At 42.5% G+C, this 17,201-nt stretch overlaps 1 protein-coding gene across 1 annotated transcript in view; it reads left to right on the top strand.

The window, feature by feature from the left end:
• The window catches only part of shank3a (SH3 and multiple ankyrin repeat domains 3a), a 135,576-nt gene that overhangs the window by 106,084 nt on the left and 12,291 nt on the right, over window positions 1-17,201 (top strand). Inside the window, 9 exon segments of the mRNA XM_084016673.1 lie at window positions 6,742-6,817; window positions 9,048-9,130; window positions 10,495-10,619; window positions 11,521-11,656; window positions 14,845-14,925; window positions 15,098-15,121; window positions 15,532-15,659; window positions 15,951-16,056; window positions 16,583-17,109. Of these exon segments, the coding sequence (XP_083872799.1) occupies window positions 6,742-6,817; window positions 9,048-9,130; window positions 10,495-10,619; window positions 11,521-11,656; window positions 14,845-14,925; window positions 15,098-15,121; window positions 15,532-15,659; window positions 15,951-16,056; window positions 16,583-17,109 (1,286 nt within the window).

Here is a 17,201-nt window from a genome sequence, read left to right as displayed (position 1 = left end):
GTTACACCAGAGAGCCCAGCGCTGTTCTGATTAATTTAAACATTGTTTTAGTATTCAAGGTGTAAGGAGCCCTCAGAGTTTACTACAACACAGGATGAATGAGGGAGCCGAGCGAGAGAAGGAGAAAAGGAAAGGAGGGATGAGTGGGGGTGTGAAAGGAATGAATTAAAAAGTCAATGAGGCTCCCTTGATAAGTCTGCTTGTTTGTGTGTGTGTGTGTGTGTGTGTGTGTGTGTGTGTGTGTGTGTGTGTGTGTGTGTGTGTGTGTGTGTGTGTGTGTGTGTGTGTGTGTGTGTGTGTGTGTGTGTGTGTGCATGTTTGTCTGCAGCTCTTATCAGTGGTAAAACAGCATAGGTTAATTCTCATTCAGCAGGGCACACAGACGGTGTGTGTGTGTGTTTGTGTGTGTGTGTCGGTTTGTTGTTTCCGTGTGTGTGTGTGTGTGTGTATGTGATGAAGCTCTCGCGTCCTTCAGTAAAGGACATAGAAGGTGTTACAATTTGTCCAGAATCGAGTCGCGCTGGAGAAGTAGCAGGTTAAGCAATGACGGAAACAGTGACGATTTTACAGCGTCACATGCAGCGATATGTGCTAAATATGCTTCCATCTCGACTGTAACACGCTGTCTTCACAGCTATCACCCGTGAGAACAGACTAACAGCTTATTCTCACATTTTTATGGGTGAGGTAACACTCCAAGAAGCAAAACCTTTTTCATGGAGAGCATTTTTCTCTGAAAGTTAGTGACAAATCAGCGCTGTTGGGTAAAATTCCTTATAGGAAGGGGAAAATGTTGTTTTTTTTATAGCTAGACTTTTAGTATTCTTGTCATGTTGTTGCTGAGAGGAAAATGGGCCGTCGTGTTGCTGTTTGGTGGCACTGTAACCAACTGTTATTATGATAGGCATGGTTGGTTGTGGCCATTTATATTCATAATGCTTTAATAATTCTTACGATAATGAACTGCTGTAGCATCTGTTGTCCTAAGTAGTAATTTCAGGGTGTTGTAGCACTGTGCCTCCAAGTGGCCAGTATGGCAACGTAACGTTCCTGGGACATAATGAGTTGGCAGCTGTAAGGTAAACGCATTAAGACATATAGGGTGGTTGAGCTCATTATCAATGCTTGCATTGTTTTAAGATACTGACATCATGGATGCATGCAAAGCCGTGTAGTTCCATACAGCATGATTGGTGCAGTTCACCAAAAACCTCTCAGCATTTGGGTTTATGGAGATCGAGTTTCTCTGCAAGTTGCACATGCATTGTAATGTTCAGATGAAGTGCATGTACATAGTGTCCCTCCTGCAGTGCTGTATCCGAGTCTGAAGTTCACAACACCGTATTTTCTTCAAGAATGTTAGCTTTTGAACCCTTTCTTCAAATCCCAAGCAGTGCTTTTTCTAACACGGCAATAGTGTTAACAACCTGATCTCAAAGAACTAAGTCATTCAAGCCAGGAACATTTCAGTCAGGACTCCTTTTTTTTATATCAGGCACCTTACACTGAAGGGCGAATATTAATTTATTTCTTATTTGCAGTTTTTTTTACGTGACCCGTACAAATGTATGATGCCATTAAAGGACGCTGCAAGTAAAACACGGTCACAGGGTTATGTGATATGAATAGGGTTGTCACAAGAACCGATACTTCGGTACCAATTCGATGCTGACACGAAAAAAATAATTCGATACTTGCTTTTTTCTGGTATCGTCAGAACCGAATATACAACTTTTCACTCGGCGAGCCGTGTCGATTCTTGGCGGAACTGACGGGGGCAGTATACGCGTGTGAGCAGCACAGAGCAGTAAGCGGCGCTGAAGAAGAAAACTTGCCGTCTTCGGAAAAATGGCTTCAGCAGGTGGGAGCAAAAGCACAACACGTCGGCTCGTCGACAAGACAGGTGCGAAGAGTCGCGTGTGGAAATATTTTGCATTCGAGGCGGATGAATCCGGAGCAATTCTTGATTCAAACAAGCCGACATGCAAAAAGTGCCTTATAAGCACAGTATTGTTTTGTTTTTATACTGGATGACTATAGGTCTGTTGGCAGCTGGTACTGCAATTTAAATTCTGTGCAAAAAGATCTTAAAGCACAGTGGTGTTAAATACTTGACAGTTTGAAGCAGTTTTCAATAAATTAGTGAATTAAAAAGTACATGGGTCCTGTTGTTTTTTTTTTTTTAATTGTGGTATCGAATTAGTATCGAGAATCGTGGAAATTCACAGGTATTGGTATCGACTACTGAAATTCTGGTACCGTGACAACCCTAGATATGAATTAGTGTAAGTCAGTCAAATTAAGGATGTATTATAGAAGCATATTGGTCAACAGAATATGCCGTCTTTATCTATCTGTGCATTGTTATTGATGTCCAGCTCAATTTAAAATAACTCACATCTAGGTATTTCTTCATGAGGAGCCCTTCATGGCCACCAGAAATGATGTAAGTCAACTGTAACTCAAGCTTTCAAGAGTGAAGGGTTTCATAAGTTGCTGTCAGTCGAGAATGTGTTTTTTTCCCTGCAAGTCCATATATCGTGAATTTAATAATGCAGGATAGGTCTTTTCATCATCATCTTTAATTTCTTCATGAGTAACCTCTCCATGCCATAAGTAGTGTAAACTAGCCTGCAGGTTTCTGTTCTTTCCTGCTGTAAATGATTTATATTCTAGTGCATTCCTGAAGTCTTGATGCTCAATACAAGTGGTTGGAAAGCTTCACTGCTTCAGTAAGTCTTTGCTCCCTCATTTAACCTATACATTCTTTTATATGAACTGTGTTTGCCATCTAAGCACCAGATGTTTCGGACAGAACATGTTAACCTTTTATGAGTTTAGGTGTATATCATATCAGTCTGTGATAGACACAGCGGTAGTTTCTATCTGTGTCCGTCCATCAGCAAGCAGCTCAAAATTAAACTTTAACTTTGACCAAATTTGACTTTTTTCTACATTTAATGTGCTACACATTATTTTTCTAAGGACGCCATTATCACTGACTGCGTTTCTGTCACCAAATGTAGCATAAACAGTTTAATGAAATGCCATTATCTCCAGATATCTTATTAAGCCACATTCTGAGGCTACCTCCTAATGTGCACTCACAGGCAATCGTCCCTCATGTTGTTTTCGGAAGGAAATCACCCCCATTCCTCTCTGACGTTCTCCCTCTGTGTGTTTATGGAATACCGTTATACCTTGCTTTTTTTTGTATATTTTGCTAATGTTCTGTGTACTTCCTCTTGGCTATTTATGTATTCATAGTTTTATATTTCTGTAGAAAAATTAACATGTATTTCAATATCATAGGGGTGGTTTGAAGGTGAAGAGAAGCGGAATGTTTAATATGCACATCAATGATATAAACAGTAACAGTGTTTCTAAAGCCAACAAACTGCCACGCTTATCAAGATACTCACTTCATATACGTTATTTTAACATGACTGTATAACAAAGAGGTCGGGGTTGTCTTTGTTGAAATCTCAGTGCACCTATCTGCCCCTCTGACAGAACAGATGTTCCCAGCCCAGCTCAGTGGATGCTTTTCCTTGTTTTTCTTTTTCCATGCCGCCAAAATAATATTAATAACATGGTTTTTCATTTTAATAATAATAATAATAATAATAAACCCTCCTAATGTACATGAACTCAAACAAGAGCCTTTACTAACAGGTGGCGCCCTTTGACTCTCGTTCTTTATCCGTGTGTGTGTGTGTGTGTGTGTGTGTGTGTGTGTGTGTGTGTGTGTGTGTGTGTGATAGATGGAACTGGACTTTAGGTTATCTGGGCTATCAGGGCCCTGCCTTTAGGTGCTGCTGGGCTGTACAAAATAGATGACAAGTGTGATGAATGAGCTGCATTTCACACTCTTAGAGTGCATCTGGTATCACATAGTATGTGTGCACACATACTGTGCATACACTAATGCATACGCCACTCAGACACGCAAAATACTGTCAGTGTGCAAATTCACAATCACCAACTCCCAAAAGTTTCCAGCATTTGGCTGATTTTTCTTTTTCTTTTGTCTGTTTTTGAAGCGAGGGATGATGATGTGTGGAGCTAAATGAGAATGTGCTCGTGAAATCTGAGTGAGGGTCAGTAAAAGACAGACTCTAAATGTCCAGGAGAAGACAATTGCTGACTCATCTAAAACTTTTCTCCCCAAAGATCACCCTCTCTTTCATCCCGTTTTCCCCTTGACAACCATTGCTAACAAAATGTCACGTCTTTCCTCCCAGTGGCGGACGTACGGTAACCTTCTAACCCAGACAAAATACCACCAGCTCTCGCCTCGCCTCTCCTTTCCCGCCTTACCTCCTCTGATAACCGATAACCTCACAAAAGCGCCCACTCAGCTTTCTATAATGTTCACATATTCTTTAACGATCTACACTTTTTTGTAATTTTTGTAAAGAGTAAATGCTGTTCATTTCCACCCACGTTCTCCCAACCTGCCTTAAGCATTTCTATTATAGCTTGTGATTTTGCACATTTAATGTCTTCGTACAATCGTCTTAGTCATCCGGGTGGTAAGATGTCAGCACAAATTAAAAACATTTCACTGAGCTTCCTTTTGGTAGCGAAGACAGCTGAAGGAACAGGGTCTGATTGGAGGAAAAAGGATGTTTAGTGATCACCTCCTCAGTCCTACTGCAGTCTGGGGAAGTGGGCGCCAAAAGGAAGATGCCCCCACAGCAGGTGTTGTTAACGACCCCCTCGTCGAGGAGAGTTCAATGCTGAGGAAAAGACAATTCAACTAAAGTTTGTCCAGTGGCTTTTTCCATTTTGTTCTTACAGACATTTCCCACAGTTACATGTGTCCACCTTGGAGGGCAACATGTTCTCCTGGGTTGTTTGTGTGGGTGGAGGGAACAGTAGCACAGTAAGGGCAAGAGAGTGAGACAGGTTAAAATATAAGACACGTATCCCTTGAATGCAGACACGGGTGTCTCTTATGCTTTTTCAAGTGGAATTTTACCGTGTTATTGGTCATGATTATTTAATTATGATCCTAGAAAGACTTGTGCGCTTTCTTCTCCTGACCGGAAATACCAGAAGAACCCGTCTGTGGCTGATAACAATGAAAATAACAGATACACCACCTAACACCACCTAACAATTCCATTCAGGGCAATTAGATGACTAATAGTTTGTTCTTTTTTATTATTTTCCATGACATTTTTCCTTTCAACTAAGCCACAAGCGCAGCCAGGGACCATGGAGGTGACTCATAAACCAATTGCTGCACCGGAATGGAGATGGGCCTTGTCATAGGGCAGAGCTTGGTTTTGTAACATAGGGTGCTTTCATTAAAACACTGCCTTCCTGTGACACACGTAGTGAGGGGAGAGGAAAGCTACACATTTGCAATCCTGCTGAAACAAATATGAATCAGAGGGATTGAGATTCACACGGCAGTGCTCTTGGAGAATGAAGAACACAGTGCAAGTAAACAAGATTATTATAGACCGGCATATGAAGAAAATGAGAAGACAGGTGAGAGGGGCTGAGCGGAGGATGATTGGTTCAGAGTTTGGAGCGCTAAAATCCTTTTTTTATTGTTTTTCCCTTTCTGGACTGTCACCAAGTGTCAGCGGATGCCATTATCAGAGCTTCAAGTTGCTCTCAGCTGACAGCCTGTCACTCACAAACACACACACGGTCAGATGGACAGGGTGAAGTGGATCTGAGGATACCAGACACTTCAAGTCTACAGACTTTGATTTCTTTCCCCTCTCGTTCTTTCCATGCCTCTTTCTGTCTCATGCACAAACATGCAGGATATCGCCTTGATGTATTGCCTTTTTTTTTAGATGGCAAACAGTTGGCGGGAAACAGAGATCGGGTGTCATGTGACAAAGGTTACAAGCCAGACGCATGGTTTCATGCCATGTGTGTCTCACATCACCACGAGACATTTGCTCTCACAGCTTTGCCCAATTAAGGGTTTCTGTGTGGCCTGAAAGGCTCTTGGGGTGTGTAGTCAGCAGATTGCTGTTTAGTGGAAGTGCAGTGTGTATTATTGGGATGGGGAGAGGGCATCGATCTCTATCAGCACTCCCATAGGGTAAATCCACCCACATGCTGACAGGAACCACACAGACACACTATAATTGAGCTCAACACACTTCCTATTCTTTTGCATTTGCATGCTTTATAAGAAACACTTGAAAGGAAGAATTATGTGATTATTTCACCGTTTCAAAGACCAAAAATTGCCATGGAAAAATTATGCTCTGGTAGGTTATGATAAATGAAGCATGTTAATGATAATTACTTCTCTGTGGTAGCTTAATTTCTCTCTGTGCTAACTGAATTACATTTTTTAAACTAACATGCAAAGAATGAGGGCGGAACCAGCCTTGACATTTTGGGACTGAATCTTAACCAAAACTAAACTCTTTCCTTTCTAAATGATATTTAAGAAGTGTTTCCTGGTATTCTGCTCATTTACTCATTTACTGTGATGAACAAATGTGGCCGGCATTCTAGACACTGCACAGGGAGTTAAAGCCCTGGGTAACATGTGACTGATTGCAAGAGTGCCGCTGAGATGAAATCACAACTATAATTTGATCAAAATTTGATGGTGCCACTATTCACCAGGTTTTCTTATGCATACCTCAAACATTACCAGATGACTAACCAACTTTTAAAGTTAAATAAACTATTTCAAGCCAATGTAAACACATTTATCAATTTGAAATTAAAAGGCGCATGTAATCTGTGTTGCAGAGACTCGGGAGGACCGCACTAAGAGACTGTTCAGACACTACACTGTGGGATCCTATGATAACTTCACCTCATACAGGTAAAGCCTCTTTCCTTGAGCTGGCATGCTACTGTAATGTGCAGGCCGTGCCTATTAGTGTACTGTACTGCCCAAACGATGTCGACCACATGATCATACAGTGCTAACTTACCTGAACAGGGTAATGAAGTCCACGTGAGAAGGTGTTGGCGTGCTATGGAGCTGCTGCCATCTATAGGCACAAGGCTGCTAGTGCACTCAGTTCAGTGATTATAAAATGCACAATACATTGTATTGCATAACTCAGTTTGGTTTGCCTGTATGTGCACTGTGCACACTTGCATAACATGAAAGCTGCATGCATGTGAGCACATATTCCCTAGAGTTTTTCAGAGTTTTTTCATCTTGAGACAGGGATGGCACAATGACAGAGTGTCTCTTCTCAATCGCATTTATTAACTGAGATTGGAGTAGCAAGCTATGTGTGCTTCAATGCCTCAGTGGGTCTGAGTGAGCGTTGTTTACGCCCACTTTCTCAGCCTTTTTTAACTTGTCTATCATTCCAGGTTTTAGTTGATTAAATGTCATCTGTCATGTTACTGGGGCTGTTTGTAGAATTAGCATAACCACAGATACACCTGCCTGTGATAGTCTACTTATATGAGGCAATGCATGGTATGTAGATATTTTGTTTTTGGAAAGGAAGTAACTTAAACCATAGTAAAAAAAAAAAGGTGCCACAGTAAAAAGTGAACACTACAAAGTACAATTTCTCAGACGGGTATCTGAACAGCAGTCCGAGAAACATTAGATTCATTATGTCAAAGGTTTATTATGAGTACACATTAAGCATTTTAAATTGTGGGTCTTACATCAGAGATTTTGAATGAATAAGAGAAGTGTAATGAATAAAGAGGTTTGGACACAAGGGTTGGTTAACCAACACAGTTTTCTGTGCATACTATTTGGTGCAAAAGTGGATAGATAGCTTATTATGAAAGCAAACCTTTGACATCCCTCCCTGCAGAAAGGTTTGTTACGGGTCTCCTGGCTCCAGCAGCACGAGCTCTGTGTTCCCTTGGTAAGTCTGAGAGAGAGAGTGAGGAGTGCACCTCGGCTAATGGAGACTGATGCCGCCTACTGAGTTGCAACCTGAACACTCCAGCACTCTACATTTGCCTCAGCTGTGAGGTAGAATGACTGAAAATGCTGAAATTCACCCAATACAATGGCTTTTGTTATGGTGTTCAGGCTGTTAACTGGCATGCGGCCCCTCAGTCAAAGTGTGGTGTGAAAAAAGTGGAAAATATGCTGCCATTTTTTTGCTGTTTGTGTACATGAAGTTCAAACTATAAGGCTTATTGGGTGATAGTCATCTACACTTAAAATGTGGCCTATTCAGGCCATCTTTATAGTAATAATTCTCCAGTTAGCGTTAAGCTTTATCTTTCAATGTCATATATGTAGATTAAAACCATTACTACTCATACTTACCTCTTATCTCAACATTCCCAGTCAGTCATTTGATGAGAAGGACTGATCTGAGTATTTTTTGCACACACACACGTCCAGCCATCATGCTGCTAATCGCTTTGCTGCTGAAAACTGCCTCACTAACCCTGCTTTGGTTTTGACTCACAGACTTTGGACACTTTGGATGAGTGGCTTGAAAAAAATGCATTTAAGTTGGTACAGAGCAGCACAGGTTAAGACCATCTAATGGCCTCCACCCCTCAACACTCAGGGAAATCAGGCATTGATGAAGTGCTCACTTGCCTCCTATTCCCCCTGTTATTAGTCATGTGATAATATTGCATCTAAGCCATCTCTGTCAGTTTCTTTAGCAGAAGCCCTCCACAGCCAGCAGCTGCAGTATCATCTGAGGGATCAGCCAGAAGATTGATTCATTCTTAGGTTTTATCCCAAAGATACTTCAATTTTGTTCACTCGCACTCTCTGTCTCTCTATCTTTGTATGTGTGTGTGTGTGTGTGTGTGTGTGTGTGTGTGTGTGTGTGTGTGTGTGTGTGTGTGTGTGTGAGTGCATCTCAAAATACTAGTACAAGCCATGGGATCCCTGAGCTGTGTTTGCTTGCTTGGCTTTTAACTTGATTGGTTAATAGGAAAGGGAAGTGCAGGTGTGTGTGTGTGTGTGTGTGTGTGCCTGCCTCCATCTCCTCCCAGCTGACCCTCTTTTACTCCGCTGCCCTCCCTCTCGCCCCTTCTCTCTCTGTGTGTGTGAGGATGGTGTTGGATTCATACCTGCTCTCCCTGTGCTCTCTGCTCCACAGTGACTATATCATAGAGGAGAAGAATGCTGTTTTACAGAAGAAAGAAAATGAAGGCTTTGGCTTTGTCCTGCGGGGAGCCAAAGGTGAGACACACACACACACCACACACACAAACCCACCGTTGTAAAAACATTCACTGCCTAGCTAGTTTTCAACGTGAGAGTCTTGATGCGAGAAATAGTTTGTTGATCTGAGTCACTGAGTGCGGCTCAGTTTGTATTTGTATTTGTCAACAACACGACCAGCTTTGGTCAACACTCAGCTTGTGTACTCAGACGCACTGTCTCTCTGTGTGTGTGTGTGTGTGTGTGTGTGTGTGTGTGTGTGTGTGTGTGTGTGTGTGTGTGTGTGTGTGTGTCTTTGTGTGTGAGCATGTGTAGCCCCTTTGGTGGCGTCATCCTTGGCTGAGCTGCCGGCTAGCTGTCCCATCTGTTCCTCACACATGGCGTTCAGCTTTAGTAGAGACAGACTCCTCTCTCCCCTCCTCTCTTTGCTCTGCCTGTACTTGTTTTTACTCCTCTCTGCTCTCCTCCACCTTCTTCATGTCCCTTCCCATCCATTATCCTCTCCACATATCTTTCCGCAATCACTTTCTTACCTTCCCGCATTTGAAACGATATCGCCCCTTTACTCATCTCCATCGCCACAAAATGAATTTTACTCGTGCACGTGCCAGCTCCTTGCTCGTGCTGGTTGCCGTGGCAACCCCTCTCAGGCACCTTGCTGGGAGTCTGAGTGTGTTTTACTGCTCCATCACTCACTACCACGGATCTTGGCTCACCCTACTCTCGTTTACTCACTCTGTCTTTTACTCCCCAGTACCCTTAAACACGTACACACACACACACACACACACACACACACACACACACACACACACTGCAGTTCACTTAGTGGTCCTCTGAGAACTCTCATGTGTCACTGATTTCGTTGGATTCCTTCCAAGATTAAATTGAGTTTGTGGTGGTGCATCACACACACTTAACAAAGTGTGCTTGTGTACTCTCTGTGTGTGTGTGTGTGTGTGTGTGTCTTTTTTGTTGAGACATGCATGCAGTTGCGTAAGTGTGTGAGCATGTTTATGCAACTACATGTATCAATAATATCACATATCAATATATGCAGCACGCAACAGCAGTACATCGACTCTAGCTACTGGTATCCCTGTCTAATGTATAGAGATATATAGTCAGTGAATAGAATGCAATGTATGATTAAATTGTTTTAGTAAACCTAAAAGGGAAGTTTTGATAAATGTATCAATTTCCTGCAAGGAAATTAAATTAGAGCAGATTTGAACAAGCATATTTGCAGCATTTTTTGTTTGTCATCTTGTTGTGATCACTGGCAATCTCATTTGCTAGAAAAGCAAAACCAATGAATCAAATGCAGCTATAGATTTCATTCAGCTGTTCCGGGCGGGTTTTCTCCGTGTGTTTCATCTCAGCCGAGACGCCCATTGAAGAGTTCACCCCCACCCCAGCCTTCCCTGCCCTTCAGTACCTGGAGTCTGTGGACGTGGAGGGTGTGGCCTGGAGGGCTGGTCTGAGGACAGGAGACTTCCTCATCGAGGTAATTAAGGACAGCACTTCACTTTCTTCCCCGTTATGCGTATCTACCGTATCTCATTACTGAACTCACTGGTGATGGCCTTGAACAGAGAAGAAAAACTAACAATGGCAGGATTCTCTCCAGTTCTATGGTTCATTCGTGAATTAGATGAATGGTTCTTCCCGCGACATCAAAGAGGGTTTTAAAAAATGTGTGACTATTTGTATCAAATATATATGAAGTTATATAAGGCTTCTTTTTTATGCACCTGTGCCGGTGACAGCTGCGGCCTGAAGCTTTATGTTTTAAGGTTGCGTCATATCTCAGGAATGCCTGGAGGGAATTTATTCACATTTTGCATAAACATCCACTTGGACTCAAGGTTGAACTGATTTGAATTTGGTGGTCAAACGTCAATGTGACCTCAAAATACATGTTTTTGGCCATAACTCAAGAATTCATATGCTAATGATATTTTCACCCAAATAATAGGAGAAATGATTAAATGATGAGATTTGGGACAGACGTGAATGTAAACTTGGCTGAGGCATACAACCACAAGGTGGTGATTCTAATTTGTTTTTTTATGAATGAGATGCTGCTCAATAAAGAATAGACATCCATCCATCCATCATCTGTAACCACTTATCCTATTCAGGGTCATGAGGGGCTGGAGCCGATCCCAGCTGGCATTGGCGTATTCACTCACACAGCCATTCATACTCACATCTACACCTACGGGCAATTAATTTAGAGTCAGCAATTAACCTAACCAGTATGTCTTTGGGCTGCGGGAGGATGATTTGTAGAAAATGACTTGTGTTGACTCATCCAAATTGACCAGAATTTGATATTTATGGTGATTTAATGTCAGCCGAGTGGAAACATCAAGGTGACAATTTTTGTGTGTTTTTTGGCTCAGGTAAACGGGGTGAATGTCGTGAAGGTGGGCCATAAGCAAGTGGTGTCCTTGATCCGGCAAGGGGGCAACAGGCTGCTTATGAAGGTGGTGTCCGTCACACGCAAACCTGAGTCTGAGGAAGTTGTTCGCAAGAAAGGTAAAGACCAAATGATAAACTCCTCTTTGTTAAATTCATTATTACATTTCACATGTACTGAAATATAACAAAAAGTTATGTCCCTATATTATATGAAATCAGGTAAAATGCTGCTTCACAAATGTGTTTTTGTAACTCATTAAAGTATCAATTATTCTGAGCAATAATTTAAATATATCATGTTCCAATAATGATATGGTATACTATGATATTGGCTTAGTTAAAGTATGTTGGGTTCAAGGATTTTAGCACCACACATACGTTCTCATAGGATGTCTCAGTTATCTGATAATTCATGTAATAAGTGTAATATAATGGAGACATGTAAGTTGGTTTCATGTACAGAGGACTTAGAAAGACAAGTGTGTTTTCTGTTGTCATGGGGATTTCTACCACGTTTCCCCGCTGTAAATTCATGTGGTTTCCATGTCAACCACAGCTCGCCACTACTCGGCTCCCACACAGTTCTGGCACTATGACCTCAGGACTGTGTACACTGCAAGTGTGTGCGTGTGTATGTGTGTGTGTGTGTGTGTGTGTGTGTGGGGTAGAGTCGTGTGTGTGTGCACCTCCGTTGCAATTATTGAGAAACAGAGACAGTGATAAATGGGTTTGACCTAGTTTAATTGGGAAAATACTGTATCAACTAAATCCTGCTAGTCAAAGCCTTGTGGTCCCTCTTCATCTCTGTCTCTCTTCTCTCTCTTTCACACCCCTGTTGTTGTTATATCTTTGTACTGCAGCCTTCATGATCCATGTCGGTTTTGAATTAACCCTCCTCTAGACATTGGCCATTCTTGTGGGCCATCTTTACCTGATATGGCTAATTCCAGTAGGCTCAACACAATTTGAGCTTTTTTTTACAAAATGATGGTCTTCCTCAGTGGATTGAGTTCACTGAGTTATAATACAATAAAGTTTGACATTTGGGGAAATATGCTTAGCTGAGATGATCAATCCCTCTCTCATTGTTGTCTCTTAAATAGGTAGCCAACAGCTGGTTAGCGTAGCTTAGCACAAAGACTAGAGACATAGTGAAACAATTAGTGTGGCTCAACATCTGACAGATTTATGATGATGCCAAAGTTATGATTTATCATTTTTTCAGGGGATTATGAGTCAGACTATCATCATTTTCATCCAACCAGCGGAGAATCTGAAGACTATCGGTTACTGGTTCTGACTGTATTGATTAAACAAACAAGAATGTATTCATAATGAGCGTTAGAGGAGTTGGTAGGCAGATGTGGTTACCTTTGGATAGAGCCAGGTTAGCTGTTTCCTCTTGTTTCTAGTCTTTATGCTAATTAGCTAATTAGCACCACCATAGGAGATGTATTGACATGGACAGGCGAGAGTGTTTCCCTTAATGATCCTTTTTGTGTTCCGAAGTCATTGTCTTTTCTTGTGTTAGGCTAGACAGACATTTGGAAGGCGATAGAAGGAGTGAGGTAGAAAGACAATGGCTGGTGAGATTCCTTTACCATTAATTGTAAGTAAGGATTCAAGACCAAACAGACAAACAGCTGTAGACATGATGCTCCATCTTGTGTTAAGTGTTTCAGAGCAGAGAATGGGATTCTTCACTCCTGTTTCAAACTTCTTCTAAATGCTGTGTTTTTTTGTTGAACATCCTAAGCTGTGTTGAACACCCGCTCCTGCCGCACTGCTCCTCCAGTGGGAAAACTAGAGGAGCGCCGCTCCTTTTGCAAAAAAAAAAAAAATGCACAGACGCTTGCTCTCACATGCACTAAACCGCAGAAACCTGCAGGCAAACACACGTACAAAACACACATTCGCTGCACTATGCGAGGCCTCACTACTGCCACCGTTGCCATGGTGACTACACTGCATGTTTGAATTAAGCATTACATTACAGCAAAAGCATCTCTCTCTCCCTCTGACTCTGTCTCTGTTCCTCTCTCTTTTCTCCGTCCTCCATCTACTCTGCTCCTCGCTACTGTACCAAAATGTGCAGACTGGTGAGGAAACGAAGATGTTGGATATGGACTGTACCCAGGATGGCGTATGTACTCTAGATCTGCAGCTGCTGACGACAGCAGGATAGTTAGGCTCTAGTAAGGCACTGGGACATGCGTGGGATTTCGAGATCTATCGCTCTACAGTAGTGCGTTGAGTGCCAGCTGGTCGATCTTGAATAGAGTGAGCTGATCTACTTGTATTGATAGGAAACATGGGTTTGTAATAGCATGTAGAGAGACAGCTGCTGAATGTGGCTTTATGATTTGTGTCCGACTGCATGGCATTACGTCGTTACTGCAGACAAAACATGCTTAACTACATGACTAGATTGTTTTTAATTTGGTTACTTATAGTGTTTATTGTAACCTGATTTAAAGGCTTTTTTGTTTAAACCTGAAATGCTGTTATTTTGCATTTTGAGCTAATATTTGTGAGATGTGATTTACTGCGTTGAGTGGGGCATTAACAGCCCCGTTGCCTGTTGTGTGTAGAAGGATTGGGAGACTCCCATGGGCTTTGGGGTAGAAAGTCTGCAGCGCATCATTTTCCTTCGCTGTTGAATTTACTGTCAGCTCTTCGTCTGCCAGCCCACATGTCATTATGTCCTCCTCAGGGAGTTTTCTCTGTGTATCTGCATGTGGTCCCGCATGTGGGAGGATATGCATGTGTAAACCGAGGTGTCGCTGCTTTTGTTTCTGATACACACCTTGCTAAATTCCAGACAGGCAGGATATTAAAAGTAAGATGGGAAACTTTCTCCATCTCCTTGCCACGCTGATTTTATTCATTTTGCCTATTTTGGCAGTCGAGTTCTGTTGTTTTGTGTGGAATCGGAGGATTCAGAAAGCTAGGGATGTTACAGACTGGACTGAGCTGTACATTTACTGCCTCTCAGCTCCTCAGCAGAGGGGAAATCTTGCAGCACAAAGACTAGAAAACTGAAAGTCTTGGATACAGCCTGACAAAAATTTCAAGCCATCGGACCAACAAAGAGCAAAACATGAAGAAGTCAGACTCCAGCCGTAGCCTGAACAAGGTTCTGGCTAAGTGTGGGCCACCAAGGTCCTCTGAATTTGACCAGATCAAAGCAGTGAAGACGGGATGGGCTGGCCGTCTGGGGGATGCCAAGAGGGCACTGAGCCGCAAAGCCAAAGGATCTTCATCCCCCTCAACTTCATCCTCAACACCATGCCTTTTTTTCACAGCTCCCCCACCACCCAAGAGAGCTCCCAGTACCACCCTGACACTGCGCTCTAAGTCCATGACCGCTGAGCTGGAAGAACTGGGTGAGTGCCAGATAGCTGGCATGCAAACTCTCGTCCTCCTTTTTCTGTCAAATTTCTGCTTTCCCTTTGTCATTAAAACTTGGTGTGTCTCCTAACTTTTAGAATAGTCACTTCTGTTGGCTTGTTCTTGTCATTTCCCATCCTCTGCTGACGCTATCTTTTTCCCACCAAGCTTCTGCTCGGAGGAGAAGAGGAGGTGAGTCTGAGGCAAGAAATTGACACCTCTCTGAACATCACAAAGATGATTTATCACTGCTGTGTCAATTTAAGCGGTGTTTATTTAGAGCCGAAGAGCGGAACACTTGAAATATGTGACTCTGTCTTTCTGCACCTTTTGCCTTTTTTCTCTCTCTTTCTCTTTCTCTCTCTTTCAAATCTTAATCTTCGCTCTCTAGTGGTCATCATGGAAACACAGTATTAGATAGTGCAGGGATTTTGTACCATAGAGCATGACCTCACATCGTGTATAAGCTACATTTCAGAGATGCCTTTTTAATGACAATTTGTATTCTCTACTTAGCGTTAGCAACGTCAGAAATGATGACACAATGTTTCCCATGGTCTTATGTCTCAGTGTTTAGTTCTGGCTCATTTCCTTCTCAACAGAGAGACTAGATGAGATGTTGGCATCCCAGGAGTCTATCCTGCGTTCTCAGCCCTCGGAGGCAGATTACAGAGCAGCTACTGTCAAACAAAGGCCTACCAGCAGGAGAATAACACCAGCTGAGATCAGTGTAAGTGCACGTATACCTCCACAGCACACTGGCAGACAGCATATGCCACTATGCTGGCAAGCATACAAACTCAATATGACTCAATACGCATAACATATTCATAATCACCATGGCTACGCAGCATTGACACAACATTGCACACATGTGATGCATGCACCACTAAATTCTTATTTGTCCACTGCACAAGTAAAGTTCCTCGTGGAAAGATAAAGTCACTTGATTTGTTTTTAATTAAAGGCATTAAAACTGTGTTTCATAACACAGTGAATTCTCTGTTCTGTCGTGCTGCAGTCGCTGTTTGAGAGACAAGGGATGACTCTACATGGAGGTCTTCACCCAGGCATTGAGAGAGGTCACATACCGCTACCAAAGGGGATGTCCAGGACCAAGTCTTTTGGTAAAACAATCACCCATCCTGTACATATTCAAATAAGGTGAATGATAGTGTATCTTATGCGCAGTATACCTATAGGTAAAAAATATTGACATGTAGAGAATATAAGATGAGGACGCTTCATTCTTCTCTTTTTCGTAATAATACACCCACAAAAAATAGCATGTAGATAGCAGTATAACAACAAAACAATACTCAGGATGAAGCTGCATCCTCAATATACATTGCATTACATGTTCAGAATGTGCAGTTGTGCTTATTGGATATTCACAGAAATAGATTTGCAGAGGAGATGTAGTACAGAGCCTATAAGTACTCATATATAATGAATACTCTGTATTATTAAACCTGTTCCCATGTACACTCATGAAATGAATGTTGAATTAATTGTTTAAAAACAGGTTTATAGATGGATGCATTGCAGTATATTTTTTAGAGAGCAGCAGTGGACCTGCTAGGCTGGTATAAAATGGTTTTATGAGATTACTCCCTGTCACCAGGAGATCTGTGCTCTTCCCTTCCTCATCAGGTGCCACTGAGGAGGATCGGCTGTCTGCCCTTGCAGGCGAGCACAGATTTCCCCGCAGTTCCTCCATGACAGACAGCCTCCGAGACCACTCACAGCCCCATCCCATCCCTCCGCCGCCACAAACAGCACCTCCTCCTCCTCCTTACTACCTAGACACTGGTCCTCCCCCAGCCTTTTGTCCCCCTCCTCCCCCATCTAGGACCCAGAGTCAGGGCCATGAGCCTGGGGGACGGTCCAGCTTCAAGCCCTCCTCTTTGGACCTGCCTTACGAGGCCGCTCAGCGGCAGGCCACACATTTAGAGAGACAGAAGAAAGCTCGTTCCATGATAATCCTCCAGGATTCTTCCCATCTACCTGTAGAACCTACAGAAATACCCCGTCCTTCTGCTGCTACTCCACCTGAGCGAATCAAAAGGAAGGGTCGGGTTATTGACAACCCTTATGCTAATGTGGGTCAATTTAGCATTGGACTGTACACGCCAACCAAGCCCCAGAGGAAGAAAAGTCCCCTGGTGAAACAACTACAGGTAGGTTATGTGTTGAGGATGGTCTTCTGTTTTTTGCTGTGGTTTTTGGTAGTTCTGTGTCAAAGACCCTCTAACATTGACATATTTGGCTT

Source organism: Eutrigla gurnardus (genome assembly GCF_963514095.1).
Source record: "Eutrigla gurnardus genome assembly, chromosome: 9".
NCBI classification, from domain to species: Eukaryota; Metazoa; Chordata; class Actinopteri; order Perciformes; family Triglidae; genus Eutrigla; species Eutrigla gurnardus.
Note: the sequence above shows the minus strand (reverse complement) of the source record. Positions and strands in the feature narration are given on the sequence as shown.